The 26,827-nt window shown below is 42.5% G+C and overlaps 1 protein-coding gene across 2 annotated transcripts in view; it reads left to right on the top strand.

Annotated features, from left to right (window-relative positions):
- Positions 1-26,827, top strand: part of MTMR7 (myotubularin related protein 7) — a 193,068-nt gene that overhangs the window by 78,753 nt on the left and 87,488 nt on the right. For both annotated transcript variants that reach the window (XM_033944229.1, XM_033944219.1), the window contains exons 7-9: positions 2,328-2,460; positions 7,432-7,541; positions 13,671-13,796. In XM_033944229.1, coding sequence (XP_033800120.1) covers positions 2,328-2,460; positions 7,432-7,541; positions 13,671-13,796 — 369 coding nt within the window. The remainder of the gene's footprint in view (positions 1-2,327; positions 2,461-7,431; positions 7,542-13,670; positions 13,797-26,827) is intronic.

A 26,827-nucleotide genomic window follows, 5' to 3' on the forward strand; every position in this document is an offset into this window, starting at 1 on the left:
CTCTCAGCACATCTTTTCAGTAGTGTGGCCTCCAGAATTGCACACAGTATTCCAAATGAGGCCTCACCATGGTTCTGTATAATGGCATTATGACTTCAGGCTTCCAGCTGACGAAACTCCTGCGGATGCAACCTAACAACTGTCTTGTCTTAGATGAAGCCTTCTTCACATGATCAGCAGTTTTCATGTCTGCGCTGATGATCACTCCCAAGTCTCATTCTGTTGAAGTTCTAGCTAAGGTCTCACATTCAAGGTGTAAGTTCTGCACGGATTTCTGCTGCCGAGGTGCATGATCTTGCATTTCTTAGCGTTGAAGCCCAGCTGCCAGGTCGAGGACCAAAGCTTCAACAAATGTAGGTCCTGTGTCATACTATTAGGGGAATTGCCATCTCTCACTATATTGCATAGTTTGGCGTCGTCCACGAATAACGTTACCTTACCTTGAAGCCCCTGAGTTAGGTCACCTATGAATATGTTGAAAAGGAACGGGCCCAAGACTGAGCCCTACGGTACTCCACTGGTCATCTCAGATGTTTTAGAGAGGGTACCGTTAACTACCACCCTCTGAAGTCTGCCACTCAGCCAATCATTGACCCATGTAGTTAGTGTTTCTCCCAGCCCCATTGATTTCATCTTGCTCAACAGCCTGCGATGCGGGACACTATCAAAAGCTTTGCTGAAGTCTAGGTATACAACGTCCACGGATTCTCCCAAGTCTAACTGTTTTGTTACCCAGTCAAAGAAGCTGATGAGATTGGATTGGCAGGACCTACCCTTGGTGAATCCGTGTTAACTGGGATCCCGTAGATTCTCCTCATCCAAGATTGCGTCTAATTTACATTTGATTAGTGTTTCCATGAGTTTGCATACTATTGATGTGAGACTCACTGGTCTGTAGTTTGCAGCCTCTGCCCTGCAACCCTTTTTGTGCAGTGGAACGACGTTAGCTGTTTTCCAGTCTCTGTTTATTATGAGAGGACTCAAACACCCATCGATGTCTAATAATTTCCCCCAAATTGCAGCCTCGGGAATATGCAAATTTGGGCAAATCTTTCAAATTAGGATGGATCTGCAGTAGTGACCAGTGTCTTTTGATGATATCCACAACTTTATGACTGTGTTGAGAAAAAGGTAAAGTGCTCTGTGGACCATGCCTGCCGGATATCCCCTTTGGATAAATTTGTTATACATAATATGCGCCTGCTCATGAAAATCAGTTTCACTGGAGCAAATTTTCCTCAGCCTTAAGAACTGTTCAACTGGAATGCTATTCCTCAAAGTCCGGGGGTGGAAACTTTGGTAATGCAGGACTGTATTCCTGTCAGACTGTTTTCGATAAAGAGTGATCTGGAATCCTCCCTGAGATTTATGTATAGTGATATCTTAAAAAGGTATACTTGAACTTCTGATATGATGAGTAAATTTAATATTAGAATCAAACCTATTCAATTCCAACATAAATTCCTTAAGGAGTTCCAGATTACCACTCTATATGAAAAAAACATCATCAATATAACGCTTACATACCCGGATCTGCTTGAAATAACTAGATCTGTACACACAAAATTCCTCATAGCATGTCATGTACAGACAGGCTATGGATGGAGCTACCGTGGCTCCCATGGCACATCCTTGGTCTAAAGAAAAAATAAATCTTCAGATTGAAAATAATTGCAGCATATCACCAACTAAAGGAGGCTACTGTACTGACCAGCTGTGATTTATCGGGGGCATTCCAGTAGTCCCCAGCAGGTCCCGGAGCAAATCTACTGTGGCCTGCTGGGGAATATTGATATGTATTTTTTTTTTTTGTTTGTTTTAAGTTTTTTATTCAATCTAAATTCATACAAATTCATTAAGTATACACTTGACATTCTTTCATACCTTACTGTAAATATAACATTTCATTATATACTCTTTTACTATAATTTTTAAACAGCATATAATACTTAATAATTAATAAGTATGTCAACTATTACTCAATTATAATCCCCCTCCCTCCCCTTACTTTGGGAAATGCATACAATAAAACAAAATATAATGTTAAATTATTTATATTTTATGATGAATAAAATAAACCCACCCACCACCCCCTTATCAAATATCTTATTATGGGAAAATTATATCATTCATTGCAAAAGTCTGTTAATGGTTCCCAAATCTTCTTAAACTTATCTATATACCCTTTTTGTGTTGCAAATGTACGCTCCATTTTATATATATGGCATACTGAATTTTATGTATTTTAACAATTTTGTGTGACTGAAATTAATTTCAGAATTGTATTTAATACTTTTCCTGATAGTTACTCTGCTTTACATTTGCAGCTCAATGCTATGGCAAACAGAGCAGCAGGGAAAGGCTATGAGAATGAAGATAATTACTCCAACATTAAATTTCAATTTATAGGTATTGAAAACATCCATGTTATGAGAAACAGTCTTCAAAAAATGCTAGAAGGTAAAATCTTTGTTTCATTGTTCCCTTCTTCCCCACCCCCAAAATGTACTATGATGTTAAAACAATAGGTTTCAACTTCACTTAAATAATAATTAGATCTCATAATTCATTTGAAAGACTTTTGGAGTCTATTAGTACATCCTAGTTAGTATAATAGATGAAGACTTGTTAAAATCACAAAGAATGGTATAGCCAGAGTACAGAGTTTGACTCGTTTCTATCTACCCCTCCATCCTTCATGCATTGTCTGGCATTAAAATAAATTATACCACCTAATTGCATAGCCAGAAGTGAATTTCTGGGTGGGCCTGTGCATATCCTCCCTCCTGCTGCACAATAAAAATTAATACCTTGGTTGATGGGGATCCCCCAAGCCCCGCCAGCTGAAGTTCTCCTCGTCTAGAGTCCCTTTGGGCTATCTGAATACTGCAGTTGACAGTGCAATTCCAGCTGCAGAACTGGCAGCCCCTGTGCGTGCTCAGTTCATGTGGTGCGCCATAAATGGTTGTTTAGTTAGACTGCAGTTTACAATACAAGGCACCACCTAGAAAGTTAAACAAGCTAAAATTTCTCAGCTAGGATTCTTTTTCCTAGGATGCACCTTACGATGGCAAGAAAAACAATCCTAGCTGAGAAACTCAGGAAATATGCTTCTAGGCATTTAAACTAGAAGGTATGGGATGGCATATGTATGCAGGGCACTACCAGTAGCCACCCCCAGCAAAAGACAAGATGTTATGGTAGTAAAGATAGCAATGAAAACAACAATATTGGCAATTTACTTCATAGCAATGCAACAGAAAATGAGATGGAACTAAAAGCTATACAAAAAATGAAATTGTCACAGAATTGTAGCTACAAATCAATGACCACAAACACACATATTCTAATCAACAAAAATCAGGATATGCAAACCTGATGTTAGAGACAAACTTGGATATTGTTGTTATCACAGAGACATGGTTCAGTGATTACCAGGGATGGGACGTACGTAAACATGCCGGGTTGTAATCTTTTTAGGAAGGACAAAGTTGGTCGAAAAGGTGAAGAAGTAGCTCTCTATGTAATGACCAACATCCAAGTGACTGAAATGCAGGGGGCCTGGGGAAAGGAAGAAGCGATATGGATCGCTTTGAAAAGAGAAGATGGAACTTCTATTTATGTGGGTGTTGTCTACAGCAGTGGTTCCCAACCCTGTCCTGGAGGACCACCAGCCATTTGGGTTTTTGGGATAACCCTAATGAATATGCTTGAGAGAGATTTGCATATAATGGAGGTGACCGGTGTGCAAATCTGCTCCATGCATATTAATTAGGGCTATCCTGAAAACCTGACTGACTGGTGGTTCTCCAGGACAGGGTTGGGAACTACTGGTCTACAGACCTCTGACTCAGTTGCAGCAAATTGATAAAGATCTTGTTGCAGATATCCAAAAGTTGAGAAAGAAAGGAGAGGTGCTGTTGCTGGGTGATTTCAATCTGCCGGATTTGGACTGAAAGGGGTGGTTCATGCAGGGGATGCTCTCTAGGGTATGTTCATGGTCACGAGAAAAGTCTCTGCTTATTCTATCTCCACCTGTAGAATGCTCTGTATCAGGCAGCGGGGAGGTGATTCTGCTGCTAATGCTAGGCTACCTTTCAAGAGCTACATGCTCTATGGCAAAAGGTTTTGGTTATCTTATAGCTGTTATGGCAGATTATCACCCTAAATCTTTGACAGACAGTAAATCACATGCCTCGGGGGGGAGGGGGCTGGTAATGATTTTTTTCATGGTTCTCAACGGTCTCATCAGAACTCAGCAGGGCCCTCTGCTCAAAGCTCATTTTAGGGATCTATACAGAGGTTTAGAGGCTCCAGTTGAGCTCAGTCCTCAGATTTATGTACCACAGCAGCCTCCAAGATATCACAATGACACTAGGCTAGTAATCAAACTCATGCAGATAGGAGGGAAGTTGTAGGCTCACTTTCACCCTCTGCTGGATTTATTTGTGGATTTTCCAGGCGGATGCTCGGGGGAAAGAAAGCAATCAGGGTCTCAGTGACTGTGAAGTGGCTCTTCGATATTCAAGCCATACAGCCAGTTCCAGCAGAAGAGTTAGGCTTGGACAGATACTGTACCGTGTTTCCCTGAAAATAAGACAGTGTCTTATATTAATTTTAGGCCCAAAAAATGTACTAGGTCTTATTTTCGGGGTATGTACATGATCATCTCTCCCTTCCTCTCCTTCACCCCAATTGTTCCTCTTTCCTTTTTCTCCCCCACATGTGCAGCATCTTTCCTCCCCTCCCTCCTTTCCCTTGTGCAGCAGGACACTTGTCCAGCTTCTGTCCTTCCCTTGTGCAGCAGGACCCTTTGCTTCTATTCTTCCCTCCCTCCCATCCCTCGTGCAGTAGGACCCTTGAGCGCACACCCACCTGAGCCCCTGCAGGTGAAACCCCATCCTTTCCTCCATCCGAACCCTGCCGACCACGAGTGAGCCCTACATACCTCCCTAAGCAGCGTCGGGCCAGCAGCACTCTAAACAGGCTGCTTTGGCATAGTCCGCCTGTGAATTCACTCTGTCGCGTTACAGGTGTCAGGCCTCTCCTGCTTTAAGGCTTGAGTGGAGAAAGTTTATTTGGATTCATATCTTGATGTAGTCAGATTTTTGAAGGGAACGACGCAGCTGCATCCTCTTGTGTGACATCCATTCATGTCTTGAAATATTAACATTGTTCTGCATTCTCTGAGCAAGGCTCCTTATGGGCCCTGCAAAGGGCATTGCTGATGGAGTGTACCATCAAGATGTTTTTTCTCATAGCTCTTGCCTCAGAAGTGTCTTGGAGCTGCAGGCTCTGTCATGCAAAGTGCACAGTATCTTCCTTTCTGCCAAAACTGGTCTCAGCCTTCCATGTAAATCAAATTTGAAGAAAAAGGGCAAAGCTTTGGAGTTGTTAGGTATTAAAAGACTTCTTAATTATTTTGAGGTGACAAGGGATTTTTGGCTCCAATTATCTCTTTGTACTAATGAATCCTAACCGTTTGAGGAAGTTGACTTCTAAGGCTTTCATTTCAAGATGGATTCATAAGGCTATTTCTTTACTATATATAGGATGTAGTAAGCAACCACCAGTTTTCATAGGCAGAGCTTTGGGTAGTACCACCTGAGGAGATTTGTAGGGTGGCAACATGGTCCATCTTTCATACTTTCACAAAATTCTACAGGATGAATGTGGCAGCTGTTTTTGGGTTCTCGGTGCTAGCAACATAAGAACATAAGAATTGCCACTGCTGAGTCAGACCAGTGGTTCATCATGCCCAGCAGTCCGCTCACGCGGCGGCCCTCTGGTCTAAGACCAGCACCCTAACTGAGACTAGCCCTACCATCGCACGTTCTTGTTCAGCAGAAACTTGTTTAACTTTGTCTTGAATCCTTGGAGGGTGTTTTCCCCTATAACAGCCTCTGGAAGAGCGTTCCAGCTTTCTACCACTCTCTGGGTGAAGAAGAACTTCTTTATGTTTGTACGGAATCTATCCCCTTTACAAACGTAAGGAAGTTCTTCACCCAGAGAGTGGTAGAAAGCTGGAACGCTCATCTGCTCTACCCTAAACTCGGGGGACTGCTTTTGCACTAGAAGGGAAGATTAGATTCTTACCTCAATAATCTTCTTTCTAGTAGAAGGGCATATGAGTCTTGAAGGCCTACCCTGTCAGATTTCAATATAGCCTGCTTTCTGTCTCAAACATGTGGGTCTTTTCTAGATGCTTGACCTTCTCCCTTCATTCAGGCCTGAAGAGTGATGAATACCCGGAAGGTCTACTCCATGTCCAGAGATATCCTCCTTGAGAGGCAAGGTTTGTAGATAGCTCTCTACTGTGTATATTTAAAAAGAAAAAGAAAAAAAAGAAGGTTTTAGCAAATGGGAAACTGAGGGAACTATATAAGTAGGTAGGTGGCTTGTTGAGTTCCACCTTGTTTTCATGTTCCTCTTGGCACCATTTTTCTTTAATCATATTTTTGTTTAATGACAGAATAGACTTGGCTAGATACTTGGGACCTGGGTTGGCCACTGTTGGATACGGGATACTGGGCTTGATGGACCTTCAGTCTGTCCCAGTATGGAAATTCTTATGCTCTTATGGCTTGATCTGGGAGTTCCCCATGCCCCTCATAGAAACATAGAAACATAGAAAGATGACGGCAGATAAGGGCTACAGCCCATCAAGTCTGCCCACACCATCGACCCTCCCTTTTAAGTCTAATGTCCCATTTAAGTAGAATTGTAAGAGTGCCATTCTACTGACCCGCTCTTTCAAGTCTATACCCTAGTGATCCTATCCTTTGGCAGACCCTCGTAGGGATCCTACATAGGTATCCCTCTTTCTTTCTCCTGTCAACTGCTTTGATATGAACTAAGGAGCACAGAACACAGAGTAGGGCTAGAGAAGGTGGAATCAAAAAGGCAGATGACGCCTTCTACAAAACTTGCGATTAGAGGTGAATAACCCACTGATTCAAGACTTGTATACTTTTCTACTAGAAAATTATTGAGGTAAGAACCTAATCTTCCCTTATATAGTTGGAAAAGAAGGAATACCTTTGTTTGGCCCCCAGCCATGCCTTTTTAGTGCAGCTGGAGGTTATAGAAACTATAACCAGGGCTGTCAAAGTTCCTCCTCGAGGGCCGCAATCCAGTTGGGTTTTCAGGATTTCCCCAATGAATATGCATGGGATCTATTTGCATGCACTACTTTCATTGTATGCTAATAGATCTCATGCGTATTCATTGGGGAAATCCTGAAAACCCAACTGGATTGTGGCTCTCAAGGAGGGACTTAGACACCCCTTGTCTAGACTAACTATGAGTATATGATTCACCCTTAACTAGCAACACAGCTGTATATTAGTAGCATATCGGATGTGAGCTGTTTTGTTAATGATTAGAAACAACATTCTTGCTTAGTAATCTTAATGATGCCATCTTTTCCAGTTTGCGAGCTGAGATCTCCTTCAGTGGGTGACTTTCTATGGGGATTAGGAAACTCAGGTTGGCTGAAGCACATTAAAGCCATCATGGATGCAGGCATCTTTATTGCAAAGGTAAGCAGCATTAATCCAAGTGTAACACCCTCTTAATGGCCATGACTAGCTATCATGCAGTCCCCTATTCTTATCTGTCAATTCATGTACATGTATTTGGAGACCTGTGGTTTATCTAACTATGGGTTAAAAAACAGGAACCTTATCTTCCAAAGAGGACATTTGACAATAAATGCCTGGCAACTTTGTTTCCATATGATAGTATGTGAGGATTAAGGTATTTCACTCAATTTAAAGTATACCAAGCTTGAGAGGTCCAGGATTCAGATGAATTAATCTTCACAGGGCTTCAGTGCCCTGAGACCCCTTATTCAGGGGTTCTCTGGCTGGAAAGGGAAGCAGTTTCTATGGAGCTAGACTGCAGCTTCACAGGGCAAGCTTTGGGTGGACCTGTGGAGCCGTCCTGCTGTGTGCCATCTCAGAGCTTGCGTTGTTCTCCTGGGAGCAAGCTTGACTTCTGAACTTTTTAAAGGCTTAAGCGCATGCTGAATGTATCTTGAGTAAGAGCCCTTGGGGTATCAGGGCACAGGCTGCATTTTCCTGCTTCATTCATGTCTCGAAGTTCCAAGGGGTGGAGGTTTCGGTCAGGGTTTGTCTGACTGGCAACCCAAAGATCTTGAAGCTTGGACTGTGTGGTGAAATTCTGAGGCAGAGAAAGAACAGACTGTGTGTACAGCCCCCTTATTTCTTTTGAGGAAATTTGGGGGAGGGTCTGAAAAAGTAATTTTGGGGGGTTTCTAGGGGTAGGGTTCAGGTCTCCCACCTCCAAATCCCCTATTTCAGCATTTTTAATTTTTTAATTTTTTCATTGTTTCCGTGGGCTGTTTCTGGTGCAATTTTTCTGGCAGTGACCATCTTGGATTTTAATTGATCTTTTCTTCAAATTCTTTTTTTCTGCCTCAAAACCCCTTGATTTTGTAAAAGATCAACAGGGATGGACTTAGTATCTGATCTGTTGAATTTTTGTGCTGATTGCACTGAATTGCCAGCAGAGGAGCATCCATATACTATGTGCCACAGCATGCAAGAGGAGGGGGTGGACACTTTGGGCTTCGCCCCTTCTGGGTCCTCTAGGGGATGGGAAACTGATGTGGATCTGAGAATTGGGCAGAAAATCTCACCTGGTACATGTTTTTGGAGATGGTGCAAAGCGCAAATGCACAGAGTCCAGAGACCCCTCAAAAGCTTAGTCTGGGGTCCACCAGGGGTCAACTATGGCCCCTGTATGTGGATTTTCCTCTGAATTTGTCCAGCTCATGTGGAGAGCCTATCTTACAGACCCGGCTCACGTGGGGCAGTTGGTGGGCATGCCAGAAGGCTCCAGACCATGTCTTTCTTAGCGAAGGTCACTGCTCAGGTCCCCAGGTTCCTGTGGACCCAGATCACCGTAGTTGATACACCAACACCATGCTTCTTTTGTTACCAGACACTTTTCCACCCTGGATGACACTGATTCCATTTGTGGAGCACTTAAGTAGAATGCCTCAGGGAGCCCTTTTTTTTTTTTTTTGTTTTAAATCTTTATTCATTTTTTTATGTTACAACAAGTGTTACAGATAAACTCAATAGAAACTTAAATACACACTTGACTAACTCATATATTAATATCAAGTTTAACATTAATATAATAATCCCCTGTCCCACCCTCCTTCCCAACCAATAATACATAAATCAATTTTATTGTATATTCTTTAAATATTAATTTAGTATGTGATAATCAAAATTGAAAAACCCACCCCATTTCCCTCTTTACAATTATCTTATCATGGGAAAAATTCATAAGAGAAATCATGTTAACGGTCTTTAGATGTTTCCAGTGTTATTTATGGGAAAAATTATCCTTCATTACAAAAATCGGTTAATGGTCCCCATATTTTTTTAAATTTATTCATGTATCCTTTGTGTGTTGCAATAGCAAGTTCCATTTTATATATGTGAGCCCTGATCCAGGTGATGACCTTTCCATATGCTGACTGTTTAAGTTGGTCTCAATCTCAACCTTTCCATATGCTGGCTGTTTAAGATACCATGAAAGAACTGAAATTGGAAGGTCAGCCCTCCACTTCTCAGTATACAGTTATGAGCTGCTTTAATGCTCTGACATCCTTTTCTGCTCTGATCACAGAGAGCTCTGGTCACAGAGAGCTCTTTCAGAGTCACTAAACTTTATCTGATGATTCTGGAATTTCAGCAGTTGGTTAACCAGCCAAAGGTGGACTCCGCAGTGACCCAGGTCACCAAGTGCACAGCCCTATCTAGTGAAGAAGGACACCTAAAAATTCTCAAGATCACAGGGTGGACATGTTGTTAAAGAAACTTTTTGAGGTGACTTCTTTGGGTATCAAGATAGCAACTGCAGCCTTGTTTGCTGCACGTGCCTGTCACACAAGGCTATGCCAGGTACCAGCAGCGGAGGAGGATGCCTACCCCCAGCTCGTGATGGAAGGAGTGGATTATGTAGCAGATGCCTTGTACAACCTTATAAAGGTTCTAGGCAAGGTATCAGCTTATGCAGTTGCTGTTTGCAGGACACTTTGGATCTGTCAGTTTGCTGGTGATTCGGCCTCTAAAGCAAAATTGAGCAGGCTACCTTTTAAATGACCATTTAATCCTACCCTCTGTTTTCTGTCCGATAACCAGTTCCTAATCCACAACTGAACTTTGCCATGACGCTTTAATTTTCTCAGGAGCTTCTCATGAGGAACTTTATCAAAAGCTTTATGAAAATCTAGATATGCTATATCAACTGGCTTATCTTTATCCACTGTTTATTCACACCTTCAAAGAAGTCTCTGGACTTTCACAACAAAACTCAAATTTCTGAGCAACTGACTTTCCTGCCAAAATTCAAATTGGTGGACTGCCCTGTTCCCAATCAGGTCAGTGAATCCACTATTTCCAAAGTCACACTGCAGACCTCAGAGCATACCCTGAAGAAAGCCACAACATGATGGCTGAAATGTCAGTTTCTACCTGACAAAGACGCAGCGAGACCCGGAAACCTGCAACAAGCAAGAAAAAATGTATTCACAATGGCCTTTTTGACATGTTAACAACAAAGAATGCACTCTACTTTCTTGAATGATCTGAATTTGTATTGATTCTTATGCTCTGGGGATGGTGTTCTGCTACTCTGAAACAAGGGTTTGGGTTGGAGGGTTAGAGTTTTTTCTAGGAAGAAAATGTTACTTTGCTCATACTTGCTTGATATATTAGAATCAATTTGATATGTATTCAGATTATTTTCAATAAAATTACTATGCTACAATAATGAATTTGCAAAATGTTTTATACTTTCAAAACCAACAGTATAACAAATAAAATTGTCTATTACATATATATGAGTATCATATGTGCTGAGGATACTGTTATTGTCAAATTGGCATTATCTGTATTTTCAACACTTCAAACGTGGATTATAAATCATTTACCTCATTAAAACAATTTTGGGAGGGGGGTTAAAATTATTTTTTTTTTAAATTTTAATACTTTTTTTTTATTTTTATTTTTATTAATTTTTTTTAATATAACAATAAGTGTATCATAAAAATTCATACAATTACCTTAAGTATACACTTGATATCTCCATAACATACTGTACATACAACATATCTTATATAATTCTTACTACAATTTTAGACATCATATAAAATTTAATAATTTTATCAACTATTATTCAATTATGAATCCCTTTCCCTCCCCTTATTTTGTTAGTTGCACACAATATAACAACTATTATGATAATTTATTTATATTTTATGATAAAGAGAATAAACCTACCTTCCCTCCTTTATCAAGTATTTTTTTTTCAAAAGCAAGTATTCAGTTGATCTAGAATAAAAAGTTATATCAGCTGTGGACGTGTGGATAAATGAATATTAGTCCATTTTTGAGTTGCTGAGAATGCATGCACAGCATATAAGATCTTGTAAGATATACACTCTTGATAGATAGATGTTTTCTTCCCCTTCCCCCAAGTTTATAGTGTTGGTTTTCAAAGTATACGTAAACCTTTTTTGATTCACTGTTTGTATGATTTTGTTTACAAGCCATGAAAGATCAGACTCCCTTTGTTTATGCCAGGAAGCTTCAAGAATTTTGGAATTTGTCATTTCCAATTGCATTCAAACTCAAGCAGCTTATCTCCTAGGGACCTGAGCCACGTAGATGATACTTGTAGTTCTCCATCCCTATTACCGGTAGTATTTTCTGGACTATTAAATTGCAGCACAGCTTTTCAAGCTTATAAGACACTTCACACCATTTCACCAACAGCAAAAATGCATAAATGCCACTTTACAATTCAATTCTACCATTCCTGGATCATTTGAAGAGGGATAAACTGGCTATAAGCTCAACCATGCTGCTTCTCTTTGCTTTTTCTCCCATTTCCCTCATAGCGAATTCCCTTCCAAGTTTCAAAAGAGACCTGGCAAAATGATTTTCTTAGCATTATACTGGCCCAAACAACTGACTACCAGCTTCATAATGCCCAACTGTTCCTTGATTCATGAAAGGGTTTCTTCAGGTCAAGCCACCTTGATGTGGAACCTTAATATTGATCTTACCTCACTCATAAAGCTGCCTTTTGAACCAGTGATGTCTAGTTCACTCAATTAACTAGATAGATTGTGAGCCCACCGGGACAGACAGGGAAAAATGCTTGAGTACTTGAATAAACTCATGTAAACCATTCTGAGCTCTCCTGAGAGAACAGTATAGAATATTGAATAAACTAATAAACTATGTTAACTGCAAAATAAAGTTTAAGCCTTTGGTAAAAAACTTAGGATGAAAAAAGAACTATGTAGTTACCTGAAACTGAGTATGTGAACAGTTTCAAAGCTCTTAGGTTGTTGCACTAAGCTTATGTGAGATTACTATGGACTATGGAGATTACTATGGACTACGGAGGGCATGACTGGTTCTCTTTGGAATATAATTTGCCACTCTCCATACCACAACTCAACTTTAAAAAGTTTAAGATTGTGCTTTTAACTGAGGAAACTTTCTGTATTAATCATGCTTCTCTTAGCCTAAAAATCTTGGAAAACAAAGGGGAAAGTTCTATATAAAATGATGTAACATCTCCCTATAAATGTTGCTACTGTTTGGGTTTCTTTTTTTTTTAAATTCTTTATTCATTTTCGTATGTTACAATAAGTGTAGCAAATAAACTCATATAAAACTTAAAGATACACACTTGATTAACTCATATAAGCATCAAATTTAACATTTCATTACAAATTAAAATTCTATAATATTTTAAATATTATGAAAAAAATCTAACATTTATATCATTCTTATTGAATCTAATAATCCCTCCCCCCTCCCTCCCTATTCAATAAATCATAAAATCATCCTTACTGTGAAATTATTGAAATACTCATGTATTATATAATAACAACAAGTAAAACCCACCCTTTTCCCCCCTAATCAAATACCTTAACATGGGAAAAATTAATCATTCATTACAAAAATCTGTTAACGGTCCCCAGACTTTCTGAAATTTACTAATATAATAGAATATAGACAGGGACACAGATATGGATTCTTTATTTAAAAAAGTTTCATTGGAAATACATAGTTAAATTAATGAAGAAATATTGATCTATTATCTCCTCCATAATTGTTAGGGGTTTAATAATATTAGATATGGAAAAAACTATAAATTTGTTTAGATATATATGAATTTTTTGATATTAGATATATAATTAATTCATATCAATTGTTTGATTGGAAAAAGGTTACCTTATATATACTCAATATTTGATGCAAGAGATTTAAGATTTCCTTTTTGATATAGTTACTGTTTGGGTTTCTGCCAGGTACTTGTGACTTGGATTGGTCACTGTTGGAAGCATGATACTATGCTAGATGGACCCAGTATGGCTATTCTTATGTTCTTATTCTTATAATTTTATTTCTCTTTGGATTCAAAGCTAGCTCCTATTCACACTCTTGAATTCTGGTATGACTTTATGATTCATACTGTGCCTTATCACTTCTCTGTCCTCTGTGTGGTTAATAGGAAATCTTATGATCTATTATAAAGTATCTTCAGCAAAAACAAAATTCCTGTGATAATTCCTGCTGTTTACATGTTTTTTAAATTTTTATTTTTCATAGACAGTGGCAGAGGAAGCAACAAGTGTTCTTGTTCATTGCTCTGATGGATGGGATAGGACAGCTCAGGTTTGCTCAGTAGCAAGCCTTTTACTAGATCCATATTACAGGACATTGAAAGGATTTATGGTAAGTGAGATTATCATTAGGGTGTCATTTCAAAATTTGTATTGATATATCCATGCTTTAGAGATCGAGAAGAGGAACCTTACAGTCTTGGAAAAACCATATTAGCAATGACAAGACTGTTGGGGGGGGGGGGCAGGGGGAATATTATGACTGAGAAAGGTCCCTTCTGGGTCTCATTGAGCATCTCTTACCCACTCTACAGGCAATGCCACCTTCTGTCCCCTTCCCCACTCATCAGCATTATTCGGACTGGGAGGAAGTGACTAGCAGCGTGCCCCAGGGCTCGGTTCTTGGGCCTATCTTGTTCAATATTTTTATTAACGACTTAGAAGAGGAAACAACATGCAATATAATAAAGTTTGCAGATGACACAAAACTATGTCGGGCGGTTGCCTCTCAAAGGGACTGCGAGGACCTCCAGAAAGATCTGATCCAGCTGGAAACGTGGGCGACAAAGTGGCAGATGAACTTTAACATAAACAAATGCAAGGTGATGCATTTAGGAAAGAAAAACACAAAACATGAGTATAAGATGTTGGGGGTGACATTAGCAGAATGCGAACAAGAAAGTGATTTAGGGGTACTGATTGATAGTACCCTAAAGCCATCGGCACAATGTGCGGCAGCGGCGAAAAAAGCAAACAGGATGCTAGGTATAATTAAGAAGGGGATCACGAGTTGATCGGAAGAAGTCATAATGCCACTTTATAGAACGATGGTTAGACCGCACTAAGAATATTGTGTCCAACATTGGTCTCCATACCTCAAGAGAGATATAACTCTGTTGGAGAAAGTGCAGAGGCGAGCCATGAAACTTGTCAAAGAAATGGAAAATTTGTGCTACAAAGAGCGACTGAGGAAACTGGGACTGTTTACCCTCGAGAAGAGAAGACTGAGAGGGGATTTGATAGAGACTTTTAAAATATTAAAAGGATTTGATAAAATAGACCAAGAAGCAGCATTGCTAACATTTTCGGATGTGACACAGACAAGAGGTCATAGCCTGAAACTGAGTGGCAGCAGGTTCAGGACAAATGCCAGGAAATTCTGTTTCACACAGCGGGTGGTGGGTGCTTGGAATGTACTCCCAGAGGAGGTTGTGGCGGAGACTACTGTACTGGGATTCAAACACAAGTTGGACGCACACCTTCTTGCATATCATATTGAAGGATACGGTAAAGTCGGGTCTCCAAAAAGGAGTACCTAAATGGGCCACCGCGTGTGCGGAGCACCAGACTAGATGGACCTCGGTCTGATCCGGTGAAGGCGTTTCTTATGTTCTTATGTTCTCTCTCCTACTATAGCCCTGATCACAATACTCGCTACCCGCCCTTCTTTCGTATCTCCCTATTTGGCAAGAATGAGTGATATGAACAACAAACATGGCTGGATATGTTTTCCAGCACCAGGACTGTTCCTGGATGTGAGGGTATTTTTTTCAAGCTGAAACTGGGTTCAGAGTTTGTTCCTTAACTTGTTCCCACTGCAGAGGATTGGAGAAGTTATTGAATTTTATTAGTGAGTGACTGTTATATGATTATACCTAATCTTATGGCATTAGATGATTTTAACATTAACTATGATGGAGTTTTATCATTAAGGGAACAATCCATGATAGACTAAGGGGGTCTCTTCGGCATCCCATCCTCAAGTCCCTGACCCTCATGGCCTGGTGGTTGAGAGTGAGGAATTTGCATCTCTGCAACTGCCTGTAGATGTCTCCAAGATCCTGATGGCTTCCAGGAAAGATTCAACCATGAGGTGTTATGCTTTTAAGTCAGTGGTCTCAAACTTGCGGCCCGGGAGCCACATGCGGCCCCCCCAGATACTATTTTGAGTCCCTTGGTATGTTTATCATTATCACAAAAGTAAAATGAAACAGTTTCTTGATCCTATGTCTCTTTAGCTATAAATTGCAATAGTATTATTAAGACTTAGCCAAAAGGAAAAATTTATAAACTATAAAGAGTTTTACCTCATGCAAAATTGTCATTTCTTTAATAAGAACATAACATAACATAAGAACATAAGCAGTGCCTCTGCCGGGTCAGACCAGAGGTCCATCCCGCCCAGCAGTCCGCCCCCGCGGCGGCCCAACAGGTCATGACCTGCCTTAATCACCAGAAGGGGCCCCCTTGCCCCCTAGGTTTCTCATCGAAGTCCTATCTTCCCATCAATGTCCTAACCCTCCGGCCTTGCACCTGCACGACCTGGTGAGCTGTCTATACTCTTTTTTCTGAGGCCCTCCAAGTACCTACAAATCCAAAATGTGGCCCTGCAAAGGGTTTGGGTTTGAGACCACTGCTTTTAAGTGGAAGAGTTTTGCTGTCTGGTGTGATGACAAGGCCCTAGATCCTCTCTTGTCCTACACAAAAATTTCTATACCTCTTTGAATCTGGGATCTCTTGGTTACTGTGGATGGGCAGACTGATTTCTATCATCAGAAGTATTTGACCCAGGAAATCTTGTTTTTGGTGGTGATTGCTTTAGCTTGCAGAGTCAGTAAGCTGCAGTCCCTAGTAGCTGATCCACCTTGTACAAAATTTCACCATAACAGAATAGTTGTCCGCATGCATCCTAAGCTGATGTCAGAGTTCCATGTTAACCAGTCAGTTGTCCTTCTAATACTTTTTCCAAAATCTCATGCCCATCCTATGAAAGTGCACTGCACATCTTGAACTACAAGTGACCGGATTAAAGCTCATAGATAGTCCACCCAGATTTTTGTTTCCTTTGATCCAAACAGGATGGGGGTAGTTGTCGGTAAATGCACTTTATCAAACTGGCTAGCAGACTACATCTCTTTCACTTATGCACAAGCTGGGCTGACTCTGGAGGGTCATGTCACAGTTTACAATGTTAGAGCCATGGCTGTGTTGGAGTTCATGTAAGGTCAGCCTCCATTGTATGTAAAGCGAAGTTACTCACCTGTAGCAAATGTTCTTTAAGGACAGCAGGACTCATTCTCACATTCCTTCCCACCTCACCATGGAGTTGTGTTTTAGCTTTAATATTATACTGCTGGTGCTGTATGCTCAAGCTGGGCAGAAAGGCACTAGCTCATGAATGGTGGGATGCTGCCAAAGGCTTCTTAAAGCTATAGAATGCTAGATAGCATCCACACTGTACTTATCAGATGAAATCATCAATATGTGCGAATATACCATATACACTTGAATATAAGATGAGATTTTTGGGCCAAAAAATGGCCCTAAAATGGGGGTTTAATCTTATATTTGGGTTGGTGCCCCTCCTGGACTTGTTGCAGGCCTATGCCAGGCCTGCCATATGAGCTGGTGGGCTGGGACAGGAGGGATCCCTCTCGTCTCCTGTCCCGGACGACTCTGACAATTTTTTACCTCCCTCCTGCCTCCCCCTTCATACCTTTTTGAATCCCTGGTGGTCCAGTAGTGTACCGGGCAGGCGCGAGTTTTCTGCGCTCTTGTCCCACACTAAGCCCTCTGAATGGTTGCTTCGGGTTCTTGCGGTCCAGTGGTGTACCGTGCAGGAGTGAGCTTTTTGTGCTCCTGCCTGGCGCTGAGCTGCTCGTTGAATGGCTGCCACCAGTTCTCACGGATTTGAAGATCTGTTAATCGGGCCAGAGAAAATCACCTGGAAGCATTCAAGGCTGTTGAGAATTTTCTTGGCAATTACAGAACACCAAACTATATTCAAATGGTTGACAAACTTCTTAGAGTATACAAAACCATGAAGTGCAACATGTCATTGAAGATGCACTTTCTATATTCACACTTGAATTTCTTTCCCGCAAATCTTGGTGCAGTCGGTGACGAACATGGCAAAAGGTTTCACCAGGATATCACCACTAAGGAGAAAAGATATCAGGGCAACTGGAATCAATGGATGCTGGCTGACTATTGTTGGACACTGCAACGAGATGCAGCAGAAACACACTTTTATCCATGGCGAACTATCACAGTGTATCAGAAACCTTGTGCATTAAAGCATGTTATACCATCGTGTTTCTCAAAATTCCTACGTGATACAGTCAGTGGGAAATTTTATTTGTGTTTAATTTGAATGGGTCTACCATAATCACCAGTTTGTTTTAGATAAAATGGCGGGGAGGGGGGTTTGCGCTATATGTTAAAGAGAATTAAATAAAATAAACATTCTGCATGACAGTGTGGAATCAATATGGATAGAAATTCCATGTATGAAGGGAAGAAATATAAAGGTGGGATTATACTGGCAAATTGGCCAAAAGTACAATAACAGGTAATTTCAATTACAATATTCTTTCCTATCCTACTCATATACAAAATAGCAGGAGTCTGTCCCCTAACAGAGTGATACTATCGCAATGACAAGAGTAGATCAGATTGGAAGGGGGTTGCGCTATTAAAGAAGGAATTAAATCAAAATAAACATTCTGCACGACATAGCAGTATGGAATCCATATGGATAGAAATTCCATGTGTGAAAGGAAGAAATGACAGAAAGGACAGAATGAGCAGACAGATGAAAAAATGTTTTCCGAGATTAGGAAAGCTGGCATTAAGTAATTCCACATTAAGTAATGTGGAAACTGTTGGTGACTTTTTGTTGATGTGCAGATTTCCCCACACAAGTTGTCTCTGATTTTGGCTTGCTTTTTTCATATGAGTGGTTTTCTCTGAGGGCTGCTGCAGTGCCTGTTTTTCCACCATTGATTATCTACCACACGTGTGCAAGTGTTTTCATCCCTTGTTTATTTCTATAAAAAAAAAAAAGTGGAGTTATTTGCCAGATGAAGCTAAACTGAGGCTTTTTCTCCATTTGCTTTTTCTTTTGTGAATGATTGGGTTGTGTGTGATAGCTCGTGTGAGTTGGGGTAGGTTCTGTGGCCTTGCAGTGTCTCAGGGGTTCCTGCTTATTCCATTTAGGACATAATTTTGATTTGGAGCGATTATATATGTCCTTTTCCCTAGTGATTGTGTTATTTCAACTACCCTAACATTGACTGGATAAATTTTACATCAGGGAGTGCTATGGAGGTAAAATTCCTAGATGTCATAAATGACTGCTTCTTGCAGCAACTGGTCCAGGAACTGACAAGAGGGGGAGCTATTTTAGATTTGGTCATAGTATGGGAGGTAACTGTATTGGAACTGTATAATGATCATAACATGATCAAATTTGAGCTGATAACTGAATTGACGTTGCTAAAGAAATCTGCTGTAGCAGCATTTAATTTTCACAAGGACAACTATGATAAAATGAGGAAAATGGTTAAAAAGTAGCTAAAAGGGTCTATGGCAAAGGTCAGAAGTGTAAACCAGTTGTGGATGTTGTTTAAAATACCATTGTGGAAGCCCAGACCAGATGTATTAACAAAGGTGGAAAGAAGAGAAAACGAGACCAGGCATGGTTAAAATGTGAAGTGAAAGAGGCTATTAAAGCCAAGAAAACATTTAAAGAATGGAAAAAAGGATCCCAATGAAGAAAATAAGAAGAGACATAAGCATTAGCAAGTTAAATGCAAAAGATTCATAAAGAAAGCTAAACAAGAATATGAAGAACAACTTGCAAAAGAGGCAAAACTCATAGTAACAATTTTTTCTAGGTACATCAAAAGCAGAAATCCTGTGAGGGAATCTGTGGGACCATTGTATGATCAAGGAGTAAAAGGTGTGCTCAGGGAGGATAAGGCCATAGCAGAGAGACTGAATGAATTCTTTGCTTCGATCTTTACGGAAGAACATGTAAGAAATCTTCCAGAACCGGAAATGATTTTCAAGGATAATGAGGCGGAGGAATTAAAAGAAATCTTGTGGAACCTGGAAGACATACTAAGCCAAATTGACAAGTTAAAATAGTGATAAATCACCTGAACCGGATGCTATACATCCTAGGGTACTGAATGAACTCAAACATGAAATTGTTGATCTGTTATAACATTTGCAGACGATACCAAACTGTGCGGCAGAGTTAGGTCCAGGGAGGAGTGTGAGGACCTGCAAAGGGACCTGGACAAGCTGGAAGACTGGGCAAACAAATGGCAAATGCGCTTTAACGTGGAAAAATGTAAGGTCATGCATATAGGGGAAAAAAATCCGTTGTTCAACTACAAATTGGGGGGGGCATTGTTGGGAGACAGCGGTCTTGAGAGGGACTTGGGTGTGCTGGTGGATGCATCACTGAAGCCATCTGCACAGTGCGCAGCAGCCTCGAAAAAAGCCAACAGGATGCTGGGCATCATAAAGAGGGGCATAACAACCAGGACACGGGAAGTCATCATGCCATTGTATCGAGCGATGGTGCGTCCACATCTGGAATACTGCGTTCAATATTGGTCGCCGTACCTCAAGAAGAACATGGCGGTACTTGAGAGAGTCCAAAGGAGAGCAACCAAACTGGTAAGAGGGCTGGAACACTGCCCATACGCCGAGAGGTTGGATAGGCTGGGGCTCTTCTCTCTGGAAAAAAGGAGGCTCAGGGGAGATATGATAGAGACCTTCAAGATCATGAGGGGCATGGAGAGGGTGGATAGGGACAGATTCTTCAGACTGAAGGGGACAACAGGTACGAGGGGGCATTCGGAGAAACTGAAGGGAGATAGGTTCAAAACAAATGCAAGGAAGATTTTTTCACCCAAAGGGTCGTGGACACTTGGAATGCGCTACCGGAGGAAGTGATCAGGCAGAGTATGGTACAAGGATTCAAACAGGGATTGGACGGATTCCTGAGGGATAAAGGGATCGTGGGATACTGAGAGAGGTGCTGGGATGTATCACAGGTATAGAAAGCTAACCAGGTAATAAGTATAGAAACCCAACCAGGTCGTGCATGTGCAAGACCGGAGGGTTAGGACTTCGATGGGAAGCAAGGACTTAAATGGGAAACCAAGGTGGCAAGGGGACCCCTTCTGGAGATTCAGACAGGTCGTGACCTGTTTGGGCCGCCGCGGGAGCGGACTGCTGGGCAGGATGGACCTATGGTCTGACCCGGCGGAGGCACTGCTTATGTTCTTATGTTAGTGATTTGTAATCTGTTGCTAAAATCGTCTGTAGTACCTGAAGATTGGAGGGTGGCCAGTGTTAATGCTGATGCTGGTTCTTGGGGGATGGGGGAGTGCTTGCAAATCGAGTCAATGCTCGGTTTGCGAGACAAGATTTGTGAGAATGTTTTACTCGTCTTGCAAAACCCTTGAAAACCGCATTACTCTAAAACTGAGGTTGTTTTTTTTTTAGTTCAAAATAAATTTTATTGGTTTTTGGAAAACATAAAAAAAACATAAGTACAAAAAAGAAGAGCTTCCAAGGAAGCACAGGTTATAAACCGGGTGATGACACCCATCCAGTATATCCAATTACATAATAAGAAGTGGCAACAAGTGACCTAACAAGATAAATGAACAGTAAACAGTATATCAATCATGTTAGTATGCACATCATAAAAGCATATAAGAACGAGGAACAGATTTCGTATGGGAAAGTGAAGGGAGTAAATCGAGAGAGATAAGATACAATATAGTCCACGCTAAAACAGTACACGTGTGACTGTATATCGTCAGCAGACAATGACAAAATAGTATGAAATAAAATAAAGAGAAAATAAAGGAAAGATCAAACCAGAATACTATAGGTAAATGATCCGGATTATGGTCAAGGGTCTAAGTGCTGATGTTTGCCAGAATCGACCAAGTTTTATCAAAAGTCGCTCTAGATTTATTGCGGTCAGCCATATGTCGTTCAAATTTATTGTGGAGGCACATTGAATTCCACCATTGGTTATAATCTAATTTCATAAAATCTTTCCAATTATGTAAAATAAGTTGAATGGCTAGAATTAATAAAAGGGTCAAAAGGCGGTCATGATACACAGATAGATGGGCAGTGAGTGCCGAGGAATCCAGAATCAAAATATCAAATGAGAAAGGATCAATGATAGAGAAAATTTTAGAAATCGTGTGCCAGATCGAATTCCAGAAAATCTGCAAATGGGGGCAATCATAGAGCATATGCCGCAAGGAGCCTTCAGATGCTTTGCAAGACCAGCAAGAGTTAACTGAGGACTTCATTATTTTGGCTGATTTAATAGGAGTCCAGAAGGCTCTATGATAGAGGAAAAGAGCTGTTTGTCTATGAGAGGCTGAGTGAAGAGATTTAAATAATCTGGGCCATAACGCCAACCATAATTGCTTGGTAATAGGGGATTGCAACATCGGATCCCATTTAGAGATGGATTCGACGAGGAAAGGATATGATTTTGCCTGCATATACTTGTACCAATTGGAAGATTGACCTTTGGAAGCAGAGAAAAGTTGTATCTTTGAGTGGAGGTCAGGAGTAGTATGCAAGGATGCGGGAGATGAGAACCTCGCAGTAAGACAATGATGCAGCTGAATCCAATTAAAATATTGGGTGGGAGGGATATGGAATTTTGCCATAATGTCCGAGAAGGTAATGCATTTATTCGCGTTGATAAGATGCGCAATAGTCCAGAGACCTTGCTGTTGCCAAGATTTCCAAAGTACCACGGAATTGTCAATTTTAATTTTGGGATTATGCCAAATAGGTGCCGCTAGTGAATCAGCTAATTTGTTCTCTGAGATGGAGTCAATATGGTTAAGTGTCTGCCAAGTACTATGTAAAATCGGATTGCGTTTGGCCTCTGAAGGCAGAGGAATGGCAGGAGCATGTTGCATGATGTACGGATCAAGTAAAGAATGCTCTAAGGATAACCACGTGGGCGGTGTGCTTATGAGGAAAAGATTAGACCATAGGGAGCCTTGAGATAATAGAAAAGCATAATGGTATTCCCGAAAGCTAGGGAAGTTGACACCTCCCTGGTCCCGAGGACACTTTAATTTACGCAAGGCAATCCGGGGCTGTTTGTTGTGCCACAAGAAGGAAGAAAGGAGACGCTCAATACGAGAATAGACGGAGGGAGAAAAAAGACATGGGAGCATACTGAGAACATAATTTATTTTGGGAGTTATCATCATTCGTATTGTAGAAAGTCTGCCCCACCAGGAGAGGTTGAGGGGGGACCATTTGGAAGTACAAGTGTGAATGATAGAGAAGATGAAATCAGAATTAAGTTTCAATGTGGATTCGAGAGTAGGACCAAAGAATAAACCAAGGTATTTAATTTTGGTAGGGGACCATATGAAGCCAGAGTTAATTGCATCAGTTTGGACATCGATGCAATTTAGCGGAAGTATTTCTGATTTAGTGATGTTTAGTTTATAGCCAGATATGGCTGAGTACTGTCTAATTTGTTCAAGAACAGGAGAAAGAGAGTCCGGGGTGAAGTAGCGCAGGATATCGTCCGCATAGGCCGAGAGTTTAACGGAAAATTGGTCAGACTGGAAGCTTTTAATTCTATGGTCGTGTCTGATAGCCGCTAATAATGGCTCCAGGGCGAGATTAAAAAGTAATGGGGATAGGGGACATCCTTGTCTGGTGCCACAGGATGGATAGAAAGGTTGCGAGGTACGGCCATTAATCATAATCCGAGTCGTCGGGTGGGAATATAGAACTTTGATCATATCAATAAAAGGATCTGGGAATCCATACCAACGGAGAATATGAAAAAGAAAATGCCATTCTAGGCGATCAAAGGCCTTTTCGGCATCGAGGGCCATAATCAAGAGTCTGTCTGGATTAGATGTAGTGTGGTGGATGATATGTGACAAAAGGCGGGTATTATTGGAGGAGTATCGGTTATGGATAAAGCCAGATTGATCAGGGGAGATAAGAGATGGAAGAACAGATTGGAGCCGGGTAGCAAGAATTTTAGCAAAGATTTTAGCATCCACATTAATTAGATAGGTCTATAGTTTTTGACATCTTGGGGGTCTTTGCCGGGTTTGGGAAACACAATAAGGGTAGCCTCTGTAAAGGAGCCTGAGGAATCGCCCTGATTGCAGAGAAACTGAAAGAAAGATAGCAAATGTGGAAGCAGAGTGGGAAGAAAGGCCTTGTAAAACTCAACAGTAATGCCATCGGGGCCTGGTGATTTATTCGAATTTAGGGAGTTAATGGCGTCCAGGAGTTCCTGAGCAGAGAAGGAAGAGGAGAGAGGAGACGTCTCGGTAGGCAAGAGTGAAGGATGGGGAAAAGATAAAAATGAGGTAAGCTGAGGAATAGACTGGGAGGTTTCTGATGAATATAGTTGTTGATAAAAATCATGGAAGGCAGAAGAGATGGAGGAATAGTCTAGATAACTGCCCAGATACATCTTTAATAGAAGATATGGTAATCTTATCTTGAGATTTTTTCAGATAGTTTGCAAGTAGATGACCCGGTTTATTATTGTCGGCGTAATATGTGGATGCCTGAACAAAAACAGAGTTGGCAGCAGAGGAGCTTAAAAGAGAGTTGTATTGCAATTTAAGATTGCGAAGATCAGTTAGAGCTTGTATATTAGATGTATCAGAGATATGGAAGGACTCAGCCAAACGAATGCGGGATTCCAGATCCCGTTGTGCAGTTTTCTGAGAAGAATGAAGTTTGGCTGAGAATTGAATAATAGTGCCACGAATAAATGCCTTAAAGGCGTCCCAGGTAACAATCCAATTAGTATGTGTGGGAATGTTGAATTTGAAAAATTCTTCAATGGCAGCACTAATGCAATCCGAAAAATGGTCCTCAGCAAGGAGTGATGAATTAAACCGCCATTGCTTACTGCGAGGTTCTAGGGAGAAATGTGTGCAATTCATTGTAATGGCAGCATGATCTGAAACAGTTATGGAGTGAATGTCAGATGAAAGAATGTGTGTTAAGATAGATGTGCTGACAAGGAAATAATCAATCCTGGAGTATGTGGCATTGGGGGCAGAAAAGAATGTAAATTGTTCATCATCCCTATGGTGGATTCTCCAAGGACCTGTTAGTTTAAAAAGCCCGAGAGCCTGTCTCGACGGGCGGCTCTAACGCGGAGCTGGGTGGCCTGCGTTTGCCGTCCGTCGGGGGGGGGGGGCGGATAGGAGGAGGGGGATAGGAAAATTTTAAAGAGGGAAGGAGGTCTTTCACAATGTGGGAAGGACCTCCTATAAGGTTAAATTGGGGCCGCAGGGTGGGGTAGGGTGGGGGGGTATATAAGCTGTAGGCTCGGAGGACCGTAACGGTTTCCGGTCCTCCGAGGCAGCTTTCGGATATTGGCGGAGTCGGGCGGTCTGAGGCCTACCACGTGTCGTTTCAGCTTTGTGGTGCGGTGGCTGGTTAGCAGGAGATGGCTGCTCGGTGCGTCGAAGACTCCCTGGATCCCTGCGAGCTGTCTCTTATGGCCGGAGACTCCTTAGATGAGGCGGACCCGGAGCCGGTGAGTAATGCGGCGGGGGGGGGGTAGATCGTTGCCTCCAAGGCGCTCCCGTTCGGCAGCCCGAACGGCGATAGCGCTAGAGGTTGCAGGGGTGGTGCCGGCTCTGTCTAGTGGCGCGGGGTCGACCCGCAGGGGCGGTGGCAGGAGGCCGGTTGTCAGGGGGAGGAGCCGTGGGGCGTCTCAGGGTGGGGCCGGGTTGCGGGTAACTCCAGCGGGGGCCTTCGGGGGGGTTAGGTGCCCTCCTTCTGATGGGGTTCCTGCAGCATCCAGCTTGCCGGTGGCTGGGCTGGATGCCGTCGGGATGGTCGGAGATAGATCAGGTTTAGAACAGGGGGGGAGGCGGCTTCTTCCATTAGGGGGGGAGAATCTTTGGCCGGGGGGTTATTTGATCCTTCGGTCCTTCCATCTACGTCGGGGACGGGCCAGGGGTTCCCGGTCAGCTCCCCTGGTTGGTGGCCGCCTTGGTTGTCGGGGCCTTGGGGGGCTCCTTGGGGTTCTGTTCCATGGGCATTGGGTCCGCCTCCGCTTCCTGGAGCTGTTCTGCCTCCGCCTTGGGGCGCTGGGGCTATGGTAGGTGGTGGCCCGCGGGGTTTTGAGGGGATGGGTGAGCAACAGCCGGGGGCTAGGAATCTGGGGCTAACATACCCTCATACCGTGCAGGTTGCTGGCCCCTCTTTGGATTTTTTCCCCCAGGATGTCATCGCTGGACGGGAGAGCAGTGCCGGATCGTCTGCGGCGAACGTATCGAGCACCGGACAGGCTGCTGCTCATCAGCTGAGAGTCGAGGAGCCGGAGCGAGTAGATCGTGGAAGTTCGGCGATGGTGGTAGCTTCGGAAGGCGCCACTCCTGGAGCGGAGGTTGCTGGACGCAGGACTGACAGCGACAGGACCACGGGTAACATAGCCCTTGTGGCTGGGTGTGGGGGCAAAGGGAGGAAGGGGAGGGGAAAGGGGAAGGGGAAGGGTAAGAAGGGCCGTAGGACTAGGGCTTCTTCTTCGTCCTCTTCGTCTTCTTTAACCTCTTCTTCTTCTTCTTCGACGTCGTCTTCTTCGTCGGAGTCACTGAGGCGGGTTGCGGGTGCGGGGCAAGCGCAGGAAGGCGCCGATCGCGGGGCCCCTGCCCTCGTGGCGCTGTCGGAATTGTGGGAAAAGGTTCCGCGGTCCCTGCGTCGTAAGATTAGGAAGCGTGCTTGTATTGATGTTTTTCAGCTTTTAGAGGGCCGGGTGCGCGGACGTAAGAAGAAAACTAAGAAGGCGGCAGGGAAGCCGAAGGTGGGGTTGGTGTCTCGCAATGTCTTGAACTGGACGCGGGCGTTCCTGAGGTTAGCCAGTGTCTGGGGGCGAGAGCGTCCTCAGGACTATGGTCTTCTGCTGGCCTATGGGGACTCTATTCTGGATGCTTATCAGCGGTTCGGTGGGTGGGCGTGGCTTAATTATGATGAAGCGTTTCGGGATAAGATGGAGGAGAACAGGCACATGTCTTGGGGCACGCAAGACATCAATTTGTGGTTGACGCATATGGCGAAACCCGGTGGGTCTGGTCCGAGTGCTTCTGGTAAGCCGGGGTCTCCATTCCCTGTGGGAGCTCGTTCCTTTCGTCCCCCGGGAGGTCCTGGGGCGGGGGGTGGCCCAGGCGTCTGTTGGCTATTTAATAAATCGTCCTGTTCCTTTCCAGAATGCCGCTTCCGTCATGCCTGTTCCTCGTGTGGGCAAGCGCACTCGGCGCTCAAATGCCCCAAGAGAGGAGTTGGGGCGCCTTC

This window comes from Geotrypetes seraphini, chromosome 1, assembly GCF_902459505.1.
Source record: "Geotrypetes seraphini chromosome 1, aGeoSer1.1, whole genome shotgun sequence".
NCBI classification, from domain to species: Eukaryota; Metazoa; Chordata; class Amphibia; order Gymnophiona; family Dermophiidae; genus Geotrypetes; species Geotrypetes seraphini.